Raw genomic sequence first — 21,460 nt, 5'->3', positions numbered from 1 at the left:
AAGTTCCGACCCCCACTATACTGCTACATTGATGCTAACATGCTGGTCTCTTAGTATCTGATAGCTGTTATTTTTAGCTCCATCCTTTCGCCTTTGGGGTTACCACAAATCTCCTATTTCTCGGCAAACTCTTAACCCTGCCAGTTTCTATGAAGATTTGATCTAGTTGCTTAGGAACCAGCAAACCTGATGTGATATCATAGCATGGTGGGATTGTGTAGCTTGGTCGGTCTTAGGAGAACAGAGACGAGCCATAAGTGGCTTAGGACACAGACACGGCTGGCCTATTAATACTTTTGAGCTGTGTTTACACACACACACACACACACACACACACACACACACACACACACACACACACACACACATTATGTAGGACCCCAGCTGCCAGCCTTGAGCCTGCTGAGGCCACTTAGCATGGATAGTGACACACACCCTTTTTTGAATGGATTCATCTAGATTTCTGCTCATGCATCGCTGGCCATTAACTGCAGGCACTTGATGCTGATTACTCATTTCTAAGGTCGGTTGCATTCTATTATTCAGAGTCTCATTACTCAGACCTTGTAGTTTGTACCTCAGGGGGTTGAGCACAGGGAAATAGTAGCATTCTCACATTAAGCGCTAATGCTAATGCTAAAGCTAAAACACGCATAAAAAAGGGGACACTTACCCAAAGTGGTATAAATGCTTACAGAAAAGGTTTTAAAATGGAAAAAATATGCAAAACAAAGAGAAAAAACTGCTAAAGAAGAGGAGCTGGCAAACAGTCAATTAACTTCCATAAAGTTAGAAGACAAAAAAAACCATGAAATATTTTAAATCATTGGTAAATTAAGCAGCATAGGCTGATATGCTATTTTTGTTCTCTAAACTGAACAAGGTGGAACATTACTTGAGTCCACACTTCTCCTAAAGCATCATATCATATCATTAAGTTTAATGCCATGGTGGCCATGTTGCTTTAGGGTTAATGGCATCAGCCTGTCTACTTGTTCGTCCCTTCAATGATGAAATTATGCTAAATTATAGAAAAAAACCACAACACTGTTACATGTAAGTTGCTGTTTGCTGCCAATTAATTTGATTTAATTTAAAGAGGTTATGCACTGTTCATCTCCTTTTCCATTATATTCTTATGTCAACCCTCTTTTACATTTGGTATTAAAAAACAACATAATAACGTCTCTTAAGGTGAGGTAGAGGTTACTTGTAGGAGTGATGAACTACTTGTTCACTATCTGCAGTGCAGCTCTCGCTTCTTTAACTGCATTGTTGGCTTGTCCTTCTGCTTGTTGGCAAGGCAAAAGAATCTCTTATATCCTTTTATCGTCATCTTCTGTTTCCTCTGCAACCTCCTTTTTCTCCACCACGCCCCCTTTTAAAATTTTCTCTCCACCCATGACTGCATCTGTTCTATTTGCATCTTCATATATTATTCATCCTCATCACCCAGTTTTCAATCCCCACAGCTTTACGTCCTCTGGTCTTATATGTCCTCTCTCCTAACTTTTCTCAGTATGTCTGTCACTTTGCTGGCAGCCTTCCGCTGTTTTCTTTTTTTCATGGCTGTCTAGTCTTCATTTAATTAGCACACTCGACATGCATCCCCAAATCCAAGAGGCTGCAACATATGGCATTGCTCTTTCTGCCCCCCCACCCTCCCTACCCACCCTCCTTTTTTTTTTTTGCACATTACTCCATATTTGCTTTGTTTTTCATTGTTTTAATTGTGCCTGTCTCCTTTCTCCCTCTGAGTCTGAATCCAGCTCTGCAGTGACTATAGACAAGGTGCTACATTAGTGATACTTACAGAACGCAAGGACAGCAATTATGTTATGCTCATATGCAAAGCATTAGATCTTGTTATTCGCTGCGGGATGTATTTAATGTTGATGATGTCACCTTTTCTGTATATGAGGATCGTGGGAAGCAGAGCCCCCATCTGCTCCTGCTGTTCTGCTGAGTCACAGTTACTCAGCACAGTGTGGATATGTGTATTTGTTGCTAGTACATAGTCAATTTGTTACTGTGGAGTGTAGTTTTGCATTCCCAAGCAGAAATGCTAAGACTATACTGCTGTTTTTGTGTGTAAACAGGCAATATAGAAGGCTTTTTTGTCAGGCTGTCTGTCTGTCCGTCTGTTTCCTTCTGGTTTGGTAAACCAGTCTGTGTGTGTGTGTGTCTTGGTCCACCAGTGAAGAGTGACTGTAGCAGATTGGAGAGCCTATTGTAGTCAGAGGATCTGCTGCCAAATTAGGATCGATGGCAGACGTTTCCAGCCCTGGCAGACTGTTCAGGACTTAGTCACACCACAACTTTATCACACGCACACACGCACACGCACATGCATATACATATACATATACAGTCTGACTCATTCACTTCCTGAGTCACTCATTCTCTAATCTGCCTCAAATGAATCTGCATTTGAAAGATTGGATTCCAGCTTCATGCTTTTGGCTGCTTAAAGAGTCGGACTGACACATATCATCTGTCAGATTAGATTTTGTCTAATGTGACAGAAGATATATCTTATTTGAACAAAGCTTATCCAGGCCAGCTGGAAGGCAAAAATGCCGTGCTTTGTTAATAAACACCTCAGAAGTTTTAAAATCGCAAAAGATAAATGTTAATGTGTGGCTAACAGAACCAAACCTTCAGAAGCAAAATCTTTGCATCCTTTATGACCAAGAGTTGTATTTAATGCAGTAGTGGGTAGTCAGCACAACTCACTACACTTATTATTATGCATTTTTTTAATGGTGTCATGAATGTTTTTTAAACCATCATCAGAGCCTGCACTATTGCTCATTGTTCTTTATTTCTGTCTATCAGCATCAACTTCAAAAGGTCAGCGTTTAATCTGCATGTTATGCATTATAGAGTAGTGCATGTTTGTCTTTCCTCTATTATTGCAGTTAAAAAAGGCTGAAGTTACATTTTAATTGGAAGCCATATTGGAAGATTTGTTTAGCCGTGGTTGAGTCAGTCAGTCTTGGACTGACGACTTATTTGTTCTTGATTTATTGGTAAATGTTTGTTTATGTTTATTGCAAGTAGCATATTGGGACCGCATCCTTATCCAGCCTCGTTTTGTATAATAATTAACCTGATTTTGAATCCTTGCCACAGGTTTTATTTTCTTCTGTTAGTTGAGCAAAATAAGACATTTCAAAGCATTTGTCAGAAAAAAGTATGATGGAATTTACATTTTATGGATTAATTGAGAGCGTGATCAGCAGGTGAATCAACCATGAAAGAGTATTCCATCTCAGCCCTCAAGTTTGTTCTGCTTAGCAGTTAGTTAGACTGCTTCCTCGCTGCTCACTTAATTGATCCCATGGCACCCGCTTACTTAGGCTCTAAAAACCTGTTTTAGCTCATTAATTCAGCATACATTCATATTTTATGCATCACACACACGTGCTCCTGCACGCGCACCGGTTTCCCACTATTGGCTGAAACCAGTAGCTTGAAAGAGAAAGAAGGAGGAAAAACATCTTTACACAAATGAATGACAGGAAGATGTTGTCAAATTTAGAAAGACGTGCATCAAACAGCTTCACAAGAAAGTTTGCTTTCTCCCTGTGGAGGCCAGAAGCAGTTACACAAGCTGTTATGCAACAAAGCATCCAGCCAGGCAGGCAGGCAGCCTGCTGCTCTGGTTTGAGGTGAACGCAGTAACACCAGCGCCAACTCAGCCTGCTGCACAGTTAATTGGCCCCACATCAATGCTGCTTTTTGTTTCTTCTGTTTGCTTTCCCCCCGGTTCTTCCTGCCATCCCTTGTTCCCCGCTCCTCTCTGTCAGTTCACATTCAGTTTCTGGTGAAACTGGGCTCTTTGCGTTGTGCTGATTAAATCAGCGGGAGGTCACGTGTAAATTCACCGTCAGGGTACGGACAGTGTCCTGATCTCTGTTAGATCACTGTCTCTCTGTCCTTTAGTCAGGTGGCTCTGCACTTCTCTGCGTCTCCTCTGGGTCTACGAGGACATTAGGAGGTGATTAGAAGAATAAGGAAATTAGCTTTAGTTGTTTCATGTGAGAATGTTTTTGGTGATGCTTTATTGCTGCTTAAATATTAAAGCTTTGTCAGTCAGTGTCATGGTTTTTTTTCTTCACATCAGAGGCTCTGAATGATAGAAACAAACACTTTACCCTTTGTTGTTTCTGTATATCCATATTTGTGTCAGAGCATCTGTCAGTTAATCCGTCAGTCTGTGTGTCTGTCAGTTCCATCTGTCTACCCTCCCATCTTCGGTATCCTTACAAGGAAAGTTTTTTTCAGAGCAGCGTGAAAGGCCCTGTTGGCTCGCTACGGTCGATTCAGCACCACAGACAGCTCCTCCTCAGTCTGAGACGTGGCATTTCCGTGGGCTGGATTATGTTGACCTCACCATCTATTGTGGTGCAAAAGATTAGTGGTTGAATCTTCTTTTCTTCTCCTTCTGCTCTTGTTTCTTTTTTTTTAAATTCTGGAATTGTAGCCATATGTTTGACTAAGTTTGTTAACAGAGAAAGAAAAAACATTTTAAAAAGTACCCAAAAATGAGGTGCAGGAAGGGTACAGACTCATTTGTATTTTTGTTTTCTTTTTTAATTAATTGGGATTATTTCTGGTTCATAAAAGTCATTGAATGATCAAAATCACAAACTCCCACCTATGCTGATTTGTTCAAAAGCCAACAATATCAACTGAGTGACTAGTGATGTGAAATCAAGAGTACGAACTAAGTGAAATTTAAGCAGAATTCAACCTCCTGTTACCTAGTAGTAAATACAATTGCATGCAGCCTCACGTAGTTACACATTATCGTCTCTATCTATGATTGGCTGTCAGAAATTCCCACTAAAATGTGACAGGAGCTGACAGGTGTGTCTTCCACCTGTCAGCTCCTGAAATCAGACAGAGGGACATAAATAGGCGATCCAAATGAGTAGAGCGAGAAGTGTTGTCACTGATCATTTGCTACCAGCATATGATTCACGAGAGTGGATGGAAAGTGAGAGCCAGGCAGATGCTTTGATTTAAATGTGTGTGTGTGCATTTTTCCTTGCCAAATAAGCATTAACACTGTATATGCCATATGTTATGTGCGATCTTATAAAAAACAGGATAGATGCTATGACTCACAGTAGATTAATCTGCATACTTAAACTGTTTTCATGTGTTTTTTAAAGTTCTTTTGAGTCCCAGATGTTCCTACTTAAGCTTTACGTAGGCGAATTTAGGTGAATACATTTGCATATGTTTAATTTCAATTGTAGGTTGTTCTTTTGTCATTACATTTATGTGCTTCAGTTCTCTTGATTCAAGGTAAATTGAGTCAATTTCTTTTTTCATTTGTGGGATTTTGTACTGGCTGTGTCCTCTTCCTGTGATTATTAACCAGCGCCACCGTGTGGTGGCAGTTATTTCCCTGCGTCAGTTTCTCATCCACCTTTGCTGTGATGTTCTGGACATTGCATTAGCTGCGACACCGTGTAAGACCAAAACCTGCAGGTTTCCCCAGATATGATTTGTATTTGTGCTGAAAGACAAAATGAAAAGCAAATAGAAGAAAGAGCGAGGAACAGACACGTCATGGAGTTAGGTGATTCTACACTAGATGGCGCAGTGGCGACATAAAACAGCTTCATAATGGCCTGTTGGTTGTTTTATGCACGATGATCGGGAGCTGGAGGCTTATTCTGCAAGGATTTCTCTAACTGTTTTTTTTTCCATTGTGGAAAATAAACAAAACTTGCCCCCATTGTTATATAAAACACAGTGATACCTATTAAACTGGCCTGTTAAGCGTGATAGCAGTGGACAGTAAAGGAAGAAGTTCAGGGTCAGGCCCATAAGGCCCAGCAAAGAATAAGCTGACATTTTTTTCCTTACTGGTGCTGAGCTGATGGGAAGATTATGAAATCTCCACACTCCTCTGCTCTCCTCTCACTGTTTTAGACTAGATTAGATTTAGATGAGTCTTTTCCTCCGGTGCTCCGTTTCTCTCACCCCGGCCTTGTTTATAGCAGCAGTAGATGTTGTGTAACTGTGCTGGTTCTCTGGGAGAAGGGAGCATCAGAAACATCAAAGTGGCTTGTTTTGTCATTGGGCTCGGATAAGGGCTCGGAGCAGCAGTCAGGAATAAATCTTCTCCGCTGCCCCCCCCTCTGTTTGCTTCCTCTCTAACTCAGGGGATTTGATGATTTGGTTTAATCTCTCTCTGATTTTCTTTTTGATTGTTTTCTTTTCCTTTTGTTCTCTTCACCTTTACCAGCTCACTCATCTCTTCATCATCAGTTGATCCATCTTCCTGAGTGTTTCAGAAAAGCGCTTCTTCCTCTCGCAACATCTTTTTTTCACCATTAACCAGGTCATTTGCCACAAGGGCGTGTTTCTGCATTTGTGTGAATGAAGCAGATCATATCATACTATGAGCAAATCATACTCATAGTAGGTAAAATATTAATAATGGAGCTCTCTTATCACCATGTACGCATTGTTGCAGTCAGTGGCATGCATCAACCATGCAACAGTGCCTTAAGGGCATCATCACCATGGCAGCTATACTTTTACTCACCAGTCTCAGTAGACGGTTTGTGTTTGTGTGTTGCTCATTAGCTGCCCCAGATGAAACTCGTCCTTATCTTCCCGTCCTTATCATCCCTGAATCCTCATTCTTTCGCTTATTTATCTTATTACACTCTGCTTTTTCCCCTCCGTGTTTGCCCAGTATTTTTGTTGTTCTCAGGTTGATATGCTTCAAATATCCTAATTTCAAACAAGGGTCTTTGTTAAATAGCAGCAGTCCTGGCTTAAGGACTCAATCTAACTGCTTCAGAGCAGCAGATGTATACAGATATATAGAGCCCTCTGCTCCAGTCCTGCACAAATTGATTGGAACAACAGGATGTGCGTCATGCCAATAAAGATCACAGATTTCAAAAGAGCCCAAGTTTTAAATCGATGAGGCTCAAACGAAGAGTCTTAGACGTCAAAAGAAAAATCTTTCCATTAGAGATGAAACAACTAGTGGATCAATATTTGCACTCAACATTTTGCAGTTGTAGCTCCTCAAATCAGAGAGCATTGTTGGCTCATTTTCTTTTATATAGTGTATACAACATAAACATTGTTAGAATAGCTCTAATAAAGAAACTTTTTTAGAGATCATAGATTTGTGCATAAAAATGCATATATAAGAGTCATTTCTACAGTCTCTGGTATGGATGAACACACAAAAATATACTGGTTCATATTGATTAATAAACAGTTGTGCAAATGCAAGGCTGTATTAAACTAAAACCATCAAAAGAAATATTTGTTTAAAGTAATTTTTCTGTGTTTAAAAAAAAGTGCAAAGGTGCTGAGACTTAGCATGATAATTACTATAATTGCATGCAGTACAAGAGGGCAAAAGGTAGAGGGCGAGGACAGTTTGGCAGTTTTTGCAAAAAGGAGAGAGCCACATGTGTTGGTTTATGTTATGCTGTCTGTTATACACCTGGAGACAAAATCTGTGTGGTTGCACTTTTTTCTTGTTTTTAGGGACGTAAATGAGAAATACACAATATAGCATATGGTGAGCCCATAGGATGGCAAGTCCATGTCGTGCTTTTGGGCTGTGCCTGGCTGGCCTCTTGGAGTTAGATGAGGTGCTTTGGGCATCTGGCTAGGGGACCTCCTTTTCACCTCCTAGATGAGATGTTTCAGGCATGTTCTGCTGGGAGGGGGATGCAGAGCAGACCCAGGATACTCTGGAGAGGTTATTTCTCTCAGCTGACTTGGGTTTCCTGTGGTTTCCTGCAGACATCAGTGGTCAGAGTGCTTGCTGCGACCACACATGCTGCAAGAAGTTAACCACTGAGCCCATACAGCTGATAGGGGACACTGCCACAGCAGCTGAGAGCGGCTCAAGATGGCTATGATTAATGAGAGCTTGCAGGTAAACCCTAACCTTGTCTTCACCACTCAGGTAACCTTGACACACCTACTGAAGGGTTCCCAGGAAAGTGAGCACTCTCACCACCTCGCCTGTCCTTGATTATGACAAGAAAGCCATTACATCCAGTTGCTTCAGCTTATAGCAAAGCATCTTTGACATTTGTTTCACCCTGTCAGATCAGTAGTTCAAATTGCAAAGATATCATCAGGACTCAGAAGCTCAACATCTCTCATCTCTCTCTCAAAAACAAGGTCACAATTGTGTTTGATTATCTAAACAATTGGCAATTCATTTTCTTTCAGTCAGCTCATTAATTAATTGACCAAGCAGCATGCGTCATTAGAGAGTGACTGATGTAACGTAGGCTGTGTAAAGACAAAGAGAGATGCGTTCATTGGAGCATCACAGGTGACAGATTCAGCTTGCTGCAACTAAACACGAGTGTATGTGAGACCAAAGTTTGCCTGAGCCTGAAGCAGCCAATAACATTATCAGTGACAAACTTTTCAGTAATCGCTGTGCTTTCAAAGTAGAAGTTGTGTTCAGTGTACTGTAAGCACAAAATCTGATATCACTTCGAAAAAAATGTGAAAAATACTCGAATTAAAAAACTTTACCTTTAGAGAAATGGCCAAGTCGTCAGCACTGACGCATTTGGGAAATGTTTCCGGCATCTGTATCACGCCATCTTGTTAGGAAGTTGAGCCGCTCGCCCCTGAAATAATCACCAGCGCTATCAGGGGACATCAGGGAACAAAGCAATATGCACTCTGTTATGAAACTGGAGTAATATCATTTCCACACGCAGACACACACACACACACACACACACACACGCACACATATGCAGACACACACACACACACACGCACACATATGCAGACACACACAAGCATTAATTTAAAAAGTTAAATGAAAGTGATCCATACTCCACAGAGAGCCTGTGCCTGAGATTAAACTTGTTTTCTATCTCCCCGCTGGCTCATCTGTGGGTCTACGGGGGGTAAAGCAGGACAACTCCCTTCTTGACACACACAGACGCACACACAGAATGGCCTCTTTGCTGTTTATTTGGCATTTTGCTGATAATGCTGTTACATCATTTGTGACTTTCTTTTGGGGCACTGATTGGTGGCTAATGGGAATCTAAATGGATTCTTAGATGCTAATTGCCATGAAAATGCAATAACTGAAGCTTTGTGTTTGTGTGCTAACTTCAGGCGGTGTTACACTTGCATGCAGCCTAAACTATAATAGCTCCTAATAGGTTTTTGGTAGGAGATTTGTCATACTAGATGAATGAACTATTGTCTTCCAGTAAATCCCTTTCTGACTGTACCGTTTCCAGTGGAGAAATATCATTTGGAATATTGATGTCTTGGAATTGAAGTGTGATGGTTGGCCTTTGGGGTGTAATTAAAGTTATTTGAGCAATTCACGCAGCGTTTAGATCAGATATGTAATTAGCTGTTGACTAAATCAAATAGGAAAAAAATGAACGGTGGTGTGCTTTTCATCCTGTTTGTCATCATAAACAGCCCATTGCTGAGGTTTCTTCCTGGTAGAGAACCAGTGATCTTACAAATTAAAAAGGCACATAACACCTGTCTTGTGCTGCAGCTGAAGATTTGTGAACAATGTGTTTATTAGGCGTGTCTTAATGAAATGGTGTCCATCTGTAGACAGCCTTAAAAAATAATCCAACACTAACTGTGGTGTTAACCAAATCTGTGGCTTTGGTTTTAACTGCACATTAGGGAGCTCATCAAATAATGACAGCGACGCCTTCAGAGTCCTTTTATCCGTAGGTCCGTCTACCTCATCCATCCTTCTCTTTGTTATTCACCACCATTTATAAGATACTGGCCTTCATTTAACCCCACTTGCTTCTCTGGATGTCCGGTGCATGAGCTACGGTGCATCAACAAATTAGTGAGTCAGCAAGGTCCCATTATAGTTACTGATAGACTGATTAGGTGCAGAAGCAGCACAGCGCTGCTGCTTGGGGACTTGTCGGGAACATGGACTGTCTATAAAGAGGTTTGGCGAGCACACAAAATGAACCAAACAAAACCAGCACGCACACACCTCTGGTGTTCTTCACAGTCCTCGGGCTCAGTGAATGTGCCCCTTCACCCGAGCACAGGCAGAGGAAGCCAGTGTTGTGAGCATGCACAATGCAGAGTATGTGAGTGGCTCTCGCAGTTTGCAATGTATACATACAAACACTATCAGCAGCTTACAAGTGACTAAAGTAGACTATGTGACTAAATTTGCCAACATGTTAGCAAATTGCTGTTGTCAGAAAATCTCATTTTCCTGAATAAAACGTTGAGCATTTATCCAACCTTACAAAAACTGAACTCTTCCATCTTTTCAGGTGTCATGCCTGCAGGACTTCTTTGGTGACGAGGACATCTTCGTGGCTTGTGGACCAGAGAAGTTCCGCTATCAAGATGACTTGATGCTGGATGAAAGTGGTGAGAAATACCTTCTCTTACATTTCTATCCTCACGTTTCCTATTTTATTCTTCCCTCCCTTCCTTACTTTCTATTTTCTATCAAATTAACCAAATCTTTTTTTTTAAACCATTAGTCATTTTATAAGCACTCTTTAAATGACCCCAACTTTGTTATTGTTACGGTTTGACGGGGAGAACTCAAGCGCAGGACTCCAGAATCAGCTGTACACAATAATTTATTTACAGAATCCACCTTGTGTATTTACAGGAAGTGCAGGGCAGTGCTATATACAATTAAGTGAGCGACGGGGCTCTGGGGAAATCCAAGGGGGTAGTCACGCGTTCTCCAACTCTCCACACTCACGGCCACAGGTTCACTCATCCACACTCGACACAAAGAATCACACGGGGAGGGAATCCAGGAGGAGAGACGGGGAGACGAGGAATAGTTACACAGTTCACTTCTAAACATTTGACTTAGCTTTGCTGTAGACTTGACTTTCACTAACGCGTGGCAGACAACGATCCAGCGAAGAACAGCAGTCACCTCCTGGCTTAAATGCTGACCGCCCTGATTAGGCTCAGTTGTTTCCTCCCACCGAGGGCGTGAACCCACAATGACAAGAGGAGAGAGAGAGAGTGGAAGTTGGAGAGAAAGATAGAAAAAACCTCAGATCAGCCGGACACTGATCCTGCTGGGTGTGACAGTTACTATTTGTGCTAGAGACAAAAGGAAAATACTTTTGGAAAGAATAGAAGATATTTGGTGTATCATGGCAGCACAGAGCTGTCATAAGGTACTGCTTTCTGAACACAGCTCTTCCTTCATTAGCATAACTTCTCAACCACTTTAGGCTAGAGAGAAAATTCAAAGGATTCCTGAACGATAACAATTATTTTGACATTTTACAGCCAAAATTACAAAATAAGTCCAGGGTCCTGCATGATACTTGGGTGATAAAGGGCTAAGTACATGCACGTCATCATAAAACATTTCAGTGAATAAAATAAAAAAAACATTACCGGTAATCTTCCTGGTTCAACCCTCTGCTTGATGTCCAACACATTTTACATTTTGGGCCACAAACAGCCCACTTTGACCAGTGAAAGTCCCATTTCTGTCAGTGTAAAAGAAATTTAAGTACACATTTCACCCTGGAGATATCTTCATATAAAAACTGTCTGTTTCTCTTCATGATGAAGCAATGCTGCTGACACTTTGGGCTAAAGTTGCAAGAAATAAATGTATAAAATTGCAATAAAAAAAAGGTTTGGTAGCTTGTTGCCCTGACTGTGTTGGAATTGTAACACAGAAGAGTTTTGCTAATTCACAGCACGATTTGTCTCACTAAAATAAAACAAGATCTTTTCTGTCATTTAATTGTTTTTTCTATTACTTTTTAACTGGTGTTGTACAAATGTAGCAAAGGCTGTAAAACTAAAAAGCAGTTCAATAACCGAAATTTATGTCCTCATACATTTTTTCCGAAGCCATTGCATGGGCCAAACTGGAGTTTTTGAAAGGCCCATTCTGGCCACCGGGCCTCATGTTCGACACCCCAGCTGTAGGCTGTCTACTTCATCCTCTCCTCTCGGTCCACTGCACTTAAACCACCGTCTAACCTATTTTACCATTGTTCCTCTCCCTCTTTTCTGCCTGTCTCCCCACCGCTATCCACTGAGGATGTGTTCTGTCCTCACTTTACCCATCTGTGTGTGCTGCTGCCTGTCTCTCTCCCCCTTCCCTTCACTCCTGCCATTTAGTGCTCATCTGTATTCTTACCCTCTCATCTCTCTTCCTGTCTCCTACATGAATGAGTGTGCACTGGGTTTTGTTGAAAGGTTTATTCAATTTATTTGTTTCCCAGGTATCCATCCCGCCATGGTTGCAAACCTCCGCCCCCTACCCTCTTTTGTCTCCCTTTCCCCCTCACTCCTCCTCCTCACTGTTCTTTCATTTGGAGCACATTGTGCCTTCCTGCTTTCATTAGCTATGTCTTCCTTTGGTAACCTTCCTCTGTCTTGAGAATGATAACAACAAAACTTTTTCCTTCATGGAGCAAGGTTTATAAGCCTGTGATTCGACTATGTTTAATTAATTACTGACGATTGTCTCCATAAGCATTTTAAACCAATCACTTATAGCTAAGAAGCACCTCTTATCCGTGTGATGAAAATTTAATTATCTGCCCACGCTTGCTACAACTGTGTGTGAACAAAAAACACACTAACAGCACAGCAAGCATGCCCACTGTCGTCCTTGCTCTTAGAGTTCGTAGAGTACATTAGTACATTTTCTAGTACATCAGGATTTGCTGTATTTTCTTGCTGGAAGAATACAATAGGGTCATTTCCGCCTCAAAGCTTCCTCCAAATTCGTTTTTTGAGCTGCTGTTGTGAAAAGAGCTCCAGTCCTCTTTGAAACACTGTAAATCTGTGGAGTTCAGCTGCCTGTTTTCGGTTTCTTTTCATGTATTCCCAGTTTGTCTCCATGATGTTGAAATAAGGGCTCTGTGGGGACCACAGAAGTGGTTGCAGGGCTGCTTGTTCTTGTGTCTCTGCCTGTATCGTAGGCTGCTGTCATGCTACTGAGTGAAGACTAGTCAGACAGCTCCCTGATGAAAACACGTGTTTGAAGAATCCAGATATGTCAAACTCAAGCCTGTACATCTCTAACTTTCACCTAAAACTGCGTTTAAACTTCAAGCGTTGATTTTTGACCTTGTGTTGACTATTTAATGTGTGAAGGACATAAAGGCCTGGTAATGTAATCGTAATTCAGTTAATTATACTATAGTGATCTAAAGGAAAGTTTTCAGGCGCCCATGTTTATATTTTGCTAGAAAAGTGTGAAATAGGTCCAAAGATGCATTTGTGCAAATACATAATAACAGGCAAAAACTGAGGTTGTATAAATCTAATGAGCCTGAAAGTCAATGTTTGGTATTCCCATCTTTATTCTTGCACACAGCCTGAATGCTCTTAGGCAAGCCATCTTTTAAGTAGTCTTCAGGAATAGTTCTCCAGGCTTCTTGAAGGATGTTCAAAGCTTCCTTTTTTTTTCTGTTTTCTGTCAAGATGATCTCACGCTGCTTCAGTAATATTAAGGTTCAGGCTCTGGAGAGGCCAATCCATGACTGATATAGAGTTTGTGTGTTTTTCTATTCAGGTGTGCTTTACGGCAGCGGGAGTGTGTTTGGGATCTTTCGCATAAGACCTGTTGTCACTAATTTTCCGTTCAGTTCTTGTGTAATTTGGCATCCATAAGTCTTTGTTCTCTATTTATCTTCCTTGAGAATGGCTTCTTAACAGGTACACTTCCATTAAGACCATTTCTGATGAGACTTCAGTGAGCATTAGATTTATTAACTGAAGGGACAGATGTTGTTGGTACAAAAATACTATTTTAAGTCTGTCAAACTGTGTTATCTGTATTATTTTTCATAGACTCATCTAAAGAAATTGGAACAAATAATGTGTTTTGTTCAGGCTCCTAGTAACAAAGTGGCTAAAGATACTATTTAAAATGGATTCTGTGTTATCCGTTACGTGTGGACACAACACTGGTCATTCCTTGTGTTATGTGCGTTTTTTAAGCCTGAATGATTGATGGGTCAGTGTTAAGTGGCTTAATAATTAATGAATAAAAACATTCCTGTGAGAATGGTCCGGTACAAAAATGAGCAGTGATAAAGCAGCCAATGTCCAAAGAAAAACTTTGAAAGACCTTCAGAAAGCCTGGAAAACTAAACCAAATTAGTAATGGCTCAATACATGGTACCATATATCAACTGTCCCCCGATCACTCCCAGTATTTCCCAAGAATGTGTGCCAAATGCATTTAAATGCAACACTTCTAGTTGCAAATAGCCAGATGTAACATTATCTGATTGTTGTGATAATTGTTGTAATCAGACTACTCCTTGCTCCATCCCCAACCATATCCAATATTTATTAAACTTCAGTTTCATTTAACTTTTATTAAAACGAAAAAGGGTGCAATCTCTTACATTTATAGGGAACATCTTCTTCATATCCAAAATGTTTCCACTAGTCTCGTATGAAAGGTCCTCATGTAAATATTGTGAATAACAGATTACCATAAGAAAATGTACCCCAAAGATACCAAATGTCTGCTATGAAATGCTGCAACATGACCATAAAGGAATGAAAATGATCTTTTTAAAAATCTTACTGAGAATGGAGAGTATACATTCAGCTTTTACCCACGTAGGATCCTTTGTTTAATTTCTCAATTAAATGATCTCATGTGACCATTGAGGGGCAGTATGGGAATGTTCTCTAAACATCCCAAATGTCCTTTATGAAAGTTTGGGCACAATCAACACCGTTAAAAACGTTACACAGACTCTTCTACATAGGTCGATTTTCGTCAGGAGAATTCGTCTGAACCACCTTTCCCCCCCCCAAAAACAGTGATTATAACACAGCCATATCTAATGTTTTATAGACACAGAGCATGATTTGACACCTCATCATGCTCTGGCAGACAGAGAGCAAGAGGCAGAAATAGACAGACAGGAACGGAGAGCGACAAACGAAACAGACAGCGTAACAGAGAGACATCTGGAGTCAGAGCTGCAGACAACTTCGCCTCCTCTCAGCATCGCTATAATTATCGCCTCTGCCTCAGCTCTGGCACACTGTCATCATGTTAACACTCGGTATTGTACATTAATCACTGGGCCACAAACGTCTGCCACACAAGCAAATGCAAATACAGACAGACACACAGCCAGGCTCTCATATGCACGGACGCATGCACACACACACACACACGCACGCACACAGACATGTGCGGGGCAAGCTGTACAATTTGTCTTTCCCACTGGTCTATAATGGCAATGAGCTATAATGGGGCTGGGTTAATGAACAGTGGAGGAGTAAAGTTTTGGGGATGGAGCCGACACGGAGCGTGTGTTTTAATACCATCACATGGCTCATTTACTAGCGCTGTGTGTGTGTGTGTGTGTGTGTCTGTAAGACCTCCGTGAGTCATAGCTGTCACTTCTGAAGCACCACAATAATTGCGTTTGGAAAACGAGCCCACTGAAGGTCAGGGCTCGTTTTTGCAGGGGGACCTGAAGGTAAAACCAATTACAAGTGTGGCGATACATTAGTGGTTTGCTGTTCTCTTGCATGGCTAAAGGTTAGACTCACTCAAAAACAATATTAAAACAGTAGCTGGCTTAAAATCCATAAACTTTTCATTTCAGACTAACAGAGCTGTCGTGTTGTTCGAGTGCTCTGATGGTGTAATATTAAGGCTGTTTCTGTGCCACAAACCAGTGTCATGTTACAGTGTCGCACACCTAATGTCAGTTTATTTGAGCATGAAATCCCGAGTGCTGCAAGAAGGTAAAAAAGCTGCTACCTCCTTAGGATTTGAATTTCTACAGCTTACACATTTTGGATTTCAGCGCACTGGATGAATACATAAAGGTGAGTGGATTAATATTTGCTAAACAGTCCCTGAACACCTCTATCTGTCCTCTCTTTGTGCTTGCAGAGTGTCGTATGATGAAATCATTGATCTATGGGAGGATGTCAGGCTCTTTGAACCGAGGCTCCCCCAGAACTGTTGTCCAATCGCTGCGCAGCAAGTCGCCTGCATCTGGTAAGACAGCAAAAGTTTCTGTCTTCTTCTAGTCCTCTCTTTAAGTAGTTTAACACACCCTGTAACTCATCCCCTGCCTTTTTTTTGAGCTTGTGCATGTCTGCAGCACCTCAGATGCGTTCGCCGTGGTCGGGAGTTGTTTGTGTAATAATAGCTCATCGTCTGATTGCTTGGTGTTTTCTAGATCGTCACTTAATCGGCATCTCAGCGCAGTATGAATGAACACGATGAAATCTGAGCTCTGTGGAGTGTCTCGCGGCGTACATATGTGAGCTGCGCCTTGTTGCTTGAATGTGAATTCAAATGAGAATGTTTTCACAAGGGAGGAGAGAAAAAGGCAAACAGGGATGAGAGAGGTAAAAAGCAACAAAAAAAGAGAGAGAGAGGGAGGGTGGAAGGAGTGAAGATGAGAGGGAAAGATGAACGGGGCTGGTGACTCAATCCTGCAGCTCCCCAACAAGCCGTGCTTCACCTGACATACTAATGAAATGTAATAAGCTTGCACTGGTGCCTGCTCTTATTGTTTGTGCCTGAGAGTCTGTCTAGAAGTCCTTTTGAGATAACAACAGACCAAACGTGTGTGAAAACAATCATTCTGATAGATGAATGCAGCTTTCATTAATGCACCACAACTGTTTGTGTGTGTGTGTGTGTGTGTGTGTGTGTGTGTGTGTGTGTGTGTGTGTGTGTGTGTGTGTGTGTGTGTGTGTTTAAGAGGCCAAACATTCATTCGGTCTGTCTCAGAGCTGGCGAGAACTTGATGATTAGTTTAGAGCTTTGAACAAAATCAGGCATTGTCTGATTGCACAGCTTGAGCTTTGGTTGTGTGTAATATGCCTGGTTATGCAACAGTGCACTTAACTTTTCCTCCACACTGTAATCATTTTATGATTTGTACGCGTATAAAGACCTATTGGGGTTTTTTTTGGTAGGGGGGTTATTGAGTGGGTGATGCAACACACAGAAACTACTAAAGAAGAATTTGTTCCACCTGCTGCTGAAGTCCAGAGGCACCATTTATTTCTTTATTATTATTATTATTATTTTAACCTTAAATCGTAACCGTAACGTGACCACGCAGAACGAACGCGAACATTTGCTGCTGGATTTTTTGTTGACCTGAATAGGAAGAAGGATGTAAACAGCTGGGGTAAGGAGAGAAACTTCTGGATGCTGAAGGCTTGAAAACTTTGGGGAAAGGTTATGAGAGTGAGTCATACACCACCATCTGATCTCGCTGGCTGCAGCAAAGTCTGGAATAAAGGTGTATCCTGGTGTGTGTGTGTGTCTGTGTGTGTGAGAGAGAGAGAGAAAGAGAAAACAAGAGACTGGCGGAGGGAGGGACTGATTCGTCTTGGTTGCCATGGGAACATAGCACAGTAGGAGCATGTAGCTACAGACACAATGGCCTGTGACAACCATATATGGCAGGGACTTCCTGTGAAATGGCCTGCAGAGGGGAGAGGAGCTGACTGACGTTCGGCCCTCGCCCTGACTCAGAACGTCCCTGCGTTTTTTTCACGTCGCCAAAATGTTCACCTTCTGGTGTTGCTTCCGCTGCTTAACATCATCAAATATTCCCTGACTGGTGTTGACTGTTTTCTGTTTGTATTTACTCCCTCAGACATTGTTGGTCAGGAACAAAACAGCAGTGGAAATCTGTCTGACCCTGACTAACCTTCTGCTGCTCTTTTATTCAAATGTTAAAAGCACATCGTGTTCCCTCCCCTTGAGGACAACATGTTCTGTTATAGTAGTGAACAACAGCTGATACTGCTGAACCAGGAGCACATTCACTTATCAATCTGTATGTACAGTTAGGTTCATATTTTCTTTTGACAAAGACACAATTATTGTAGTTTTCTGTGGATTTTAAATCAAACAATCACTGTGTGACTGAACCATAGACTTCCAGCTTTAATTCAAGGGGCTCAGCAAATGTATTCCATTAACTCTTTAGGAATCACTTTTTTTTATACACAGTCCCCAATTTTTAGAGGCTCTAAAGTAATTGGACATTCGTCTAACAAGCAGTTTAATGGCCATGTGAGGCCTGTTCTGCTGTTATTCCTTGAGCTCATTCCAAGTGTTAAAATTTGAATTTGGAAGCTGTTCACTGGACCTCTCAATATGAGGTCTAAAGATCCATTCTTAAAAAGAAGGAATGAACTGGCCAGCTCAGCAACACCGAAAGACCAGAAAGATCACAGAGGAGAACTAAAGTGGATGATCAGAGAATATGTTCCCAAAGAAAAACAACTTCATAACATCAAGCCAAGTCAAGACCAACACTCTTGGGGAGATAGCAGTATCATTGTCAAGGTCAACAATCAAAAGACACCTTCAAAAATATAAACAGACACTTGTGCAAACTACTGGTTTGGCTCAAGAGCAAGACATCCATCCACGTTAGGCTTTGCCAGAAAACATCCAAAACAGCCTGCACACTTCTGAAGCAAATTCTTTGGACAGATGAAACCAAAATGAACTTTGGGGAGGAGAAAAGTAAGAGAAGGAGAACAATAGCTCATGATCTGATCCACAGTATCTGCCAAACATGGTGGAGTCAGTGTTATGGCATGAGCATGGATGTCTGCCAGTGAAACCAGTTTACTAGTGTGTGTCGATGATGTGACTGCTGGTAGAAATGATAGCAGATGGACTGTGATAAGGCGTACAGGGCTGTACTCTGCTCAGACTTGAGAGCATGCTTTTCAGTTACTGAAGAAAAACTGAAGACAGAGAGACCCACAAAAACACATCTGAAGATGATGTAAAGGTCTAAAGAAAACACAGCATTTGGTGATATCTGTGGTTTCTAGACTTCAGGCACTCACGATTTTCATCTAAGCACTGAAAACAGTCTTTATATTTAAAATCATGTTATTTTGTTCAATTGCTTTTGAGCGTCTGAAAATGGGGGACTGTGTCAATGTCCAATGACATTTGATAGGCGTTACTGTGATCAGGTCTCATCACTGGTAATGAAAATAAAGACAATGTATTTATTTACAAACTTTATTTACATCTAAAGTGTTGCGTTAAAGGCAAGTTCAGTGGTGCAGTTTCCCAGTGTGTGCCGTCTCCTCTTGCTATGTGCAATTTGCAGGTTTAAGTATTACTACTGCTGAAATATTTGATCACAAGTGTTTCTTTACTCTGTTTTATATCATTCTGATCGGACACGTTATGGTTATTGGACTGCTATTTACAGATGTCAACTTGGGATTTTTGGAAATTTTGAGTATTTTGGGTAATTATAGACTACAAGCATTTAATCAGTAAATCAAGAGAGAAATTAACAGATTAATTAGCCGTGAAGCTTATTCTTAGTCCTAAATTAGAATAAATATAACAAAAACTGAGATCTGGGGAGCATGTGATCTTACATCATCAACACATTTTCTCAAAATAGAGACATTTTGAGCAGTAACCTGCTATTCCTGAGCTTTGAGTTCACAGCCTCCTGATATCAGGACACAAATTAGAGTTAGGTCTTTCAAATAAACATCATAAAAGACATCACATTTTGGACAGTTACATTCACTTGAAAGCCAAGGCTAATTTTCTCCATTGTAGTCCTGTGTGCGGCAACGTATTAGTTAAAGTTGAATAAATCCTCAGAGTTAAAATGCAACAAATTACTCAAAAATCACTGTGTGATCATATTGCTGTTAGTTATGGATGGACATCTTCACAGTGGAAATAAGACTTCGACATCAGAAAGACTCTTGGCAGACAGTAGAAGTGTTATTTTTCATCCATGATGTCAGTGCATGATGACGATCTCCTATAGTTTTTAACCTTGCTCCGGGTCTTTGGGTGTGCTGAAAAAGCAGCCTTGAATTCCCACATTAATTTTCCCTTCAGCCAACACAGACATAAAATTCTTGATCACATATAATAAGCTGGACCTGAGGAGCTGCACAGAGCAGATGTGAGGCGAGAATTATCTGCAAGGTAGTGAAAGCCAGATAGTGAGTGCACGTAACACAACACGTGTGCTGCTAAGCACCACCTGGTGTTCTTTGTGTGTGTCTGGCTGCTCCTCATTCTGCACGTTTGCAGGGTAGACCTGGACACCACTAAAGAGGCACAGAAAAGCAAAACAAGCGAGCTATAGACAACCGCACACTCATACGGAGACAAAGAATGCGATCGGGAGAATCAAACTGAAATCAGAGCTTTTAAAATGTATCCACATAAGGCACAGGTGTGGTGTTTAGTTTTCTGACTTTGTGCGGTTCGCTTGTGCAGGTGTGTCGACGCAGTGATCGCAAGACCTTTGAAGGAGTTGGTCTCGTTGCGTTTCTAAATGAACTCCAGAGTGGTTGGTTTTTGGTGTGAACCTCATCCAATCAGGATCCCAACCAGCTACCAGGTGTATGTTGTAAGTTATAGCTAAAAAAAAAAACTATAACCCCGTGTGCTTTGCATTCTGAGATGCAGCAAGATACTATAGATGTGCAAAAGTCTACACCAGCTAACAGCTAACTGTGAAACAAATGCAAATGTTCAGTGTACTCCAATAGTCCAGGACACAGCACCTTTTTCCTGTATTTGCTTTTGTTCCTTGCATCCCAGACACATCTGGGCATTAAGGAGACTGTATAAAAAAAACCCAACCAAACAAAAAAAAAACACGGGGAAAAGCTCCAAGCTCTTCCATGCTGAAAGAAGGTGGTTAGGATGCCTCCTGGGCAATTCCCATTAGAGGTTTTCCAGGCACCCCTCACTGGGAGGACACCCAAAACTCACTGGAGAGATTATGTACCACATCTGGTTTGTCTTGTCATCTTATCAACTTTAGATAATCAGAAGGTAATGGATGGATGGAGAAGTTATGTGACTTGTGTGGTGGGAATAGGCAGCAAACGATTAGGTAGAGCTACTCTACAGACCTGCTGTGCAGTATGTGGAGCAGGTCATCTACTGATAAGAATCCCTGGCTGCTCCAGTCTGCATGCCAAATATGCAAGATACTAACCCCAAGTTGCTATGAGTATGAATGTGTGTGAATGTTAGAAAGAAAGAACTTAAGCATAGAAGAAAGTGTTTATGTGAATGAGGCATGTTGTATAAAATACTTTAAGTGCTCCGGTAGAGTAGAGAAGCTCTATATAAGAATCGGTCTATTTACCACGAGTCTGGTTCACTCTGAAAAAACGCTTTCTTGACTAATCCCTAACTTTTTAACAATTTTACTGTGTTTTCAGAAGAAAGCAGCTATTCAAAAAAATCATTCTATTTTTAATAAGCATTAGATCTAAAAGGTTCACACTAAGGATTTGTGATAAACAGCGCTTGTATAGTGATCAACAAAGCAGTCACAGTTGTGTATTGCTCACAGTGAGATTATACTCCATATAAACTGCAACACACAAAAGTGAATGGAATATATGTAAAAGCATCTCTGTCGAGTAT

At 41.1% G+C, this 21,460-nt stretch overlaps 1 protein-coding gene across 2 annotated transcripts in view; it reads left to right on the top strand.

The window, feature by feature from the left end:
- The window catches only part of dclk1a (doublecortin-like kinase 1a), a 47,098-nt gene that overhangs the window by 5,277 nt on the left and 20,361 nt on the right, over positions 1-21,460 (top strand). For both annotated transcript variants that reach the window (XM_085289196.1, XM_085289195.1), the window contains 2 exons: positions 10,317-10,416; positions 15,929-16,036. In XM_085289196.1, the coding sequence (XP_085145322.1) occupies positions 10,317-10,416; positions 15,929-16,036 (208 nt within the window). The remainder of the gene's footprint in view (positions 1-10,316; positions 10,417-15,928; positions 16,037-21,460) is intronic.

Source organism: Mchenga conophoros, linkage group LG10 (assembly GCF_057382185.1).
Source record: "Mchenga conophoros isolate Kocher_MC1m ecotype Shallow Benthic linkage group LG10, M_conophoros_male_GT1.1, whole genome shotgun sequence".
In the NCBI taxonomy this organism is placed as follows: Eukaryota; Metazoa; Chordata; class Actinopteri; order Cichliformes; family Cichlidae; genus Mchenga; species Mchenga conophoros.
This window is presented reverse-complemented; position numbering and strand designations above follow the sequence as displayed.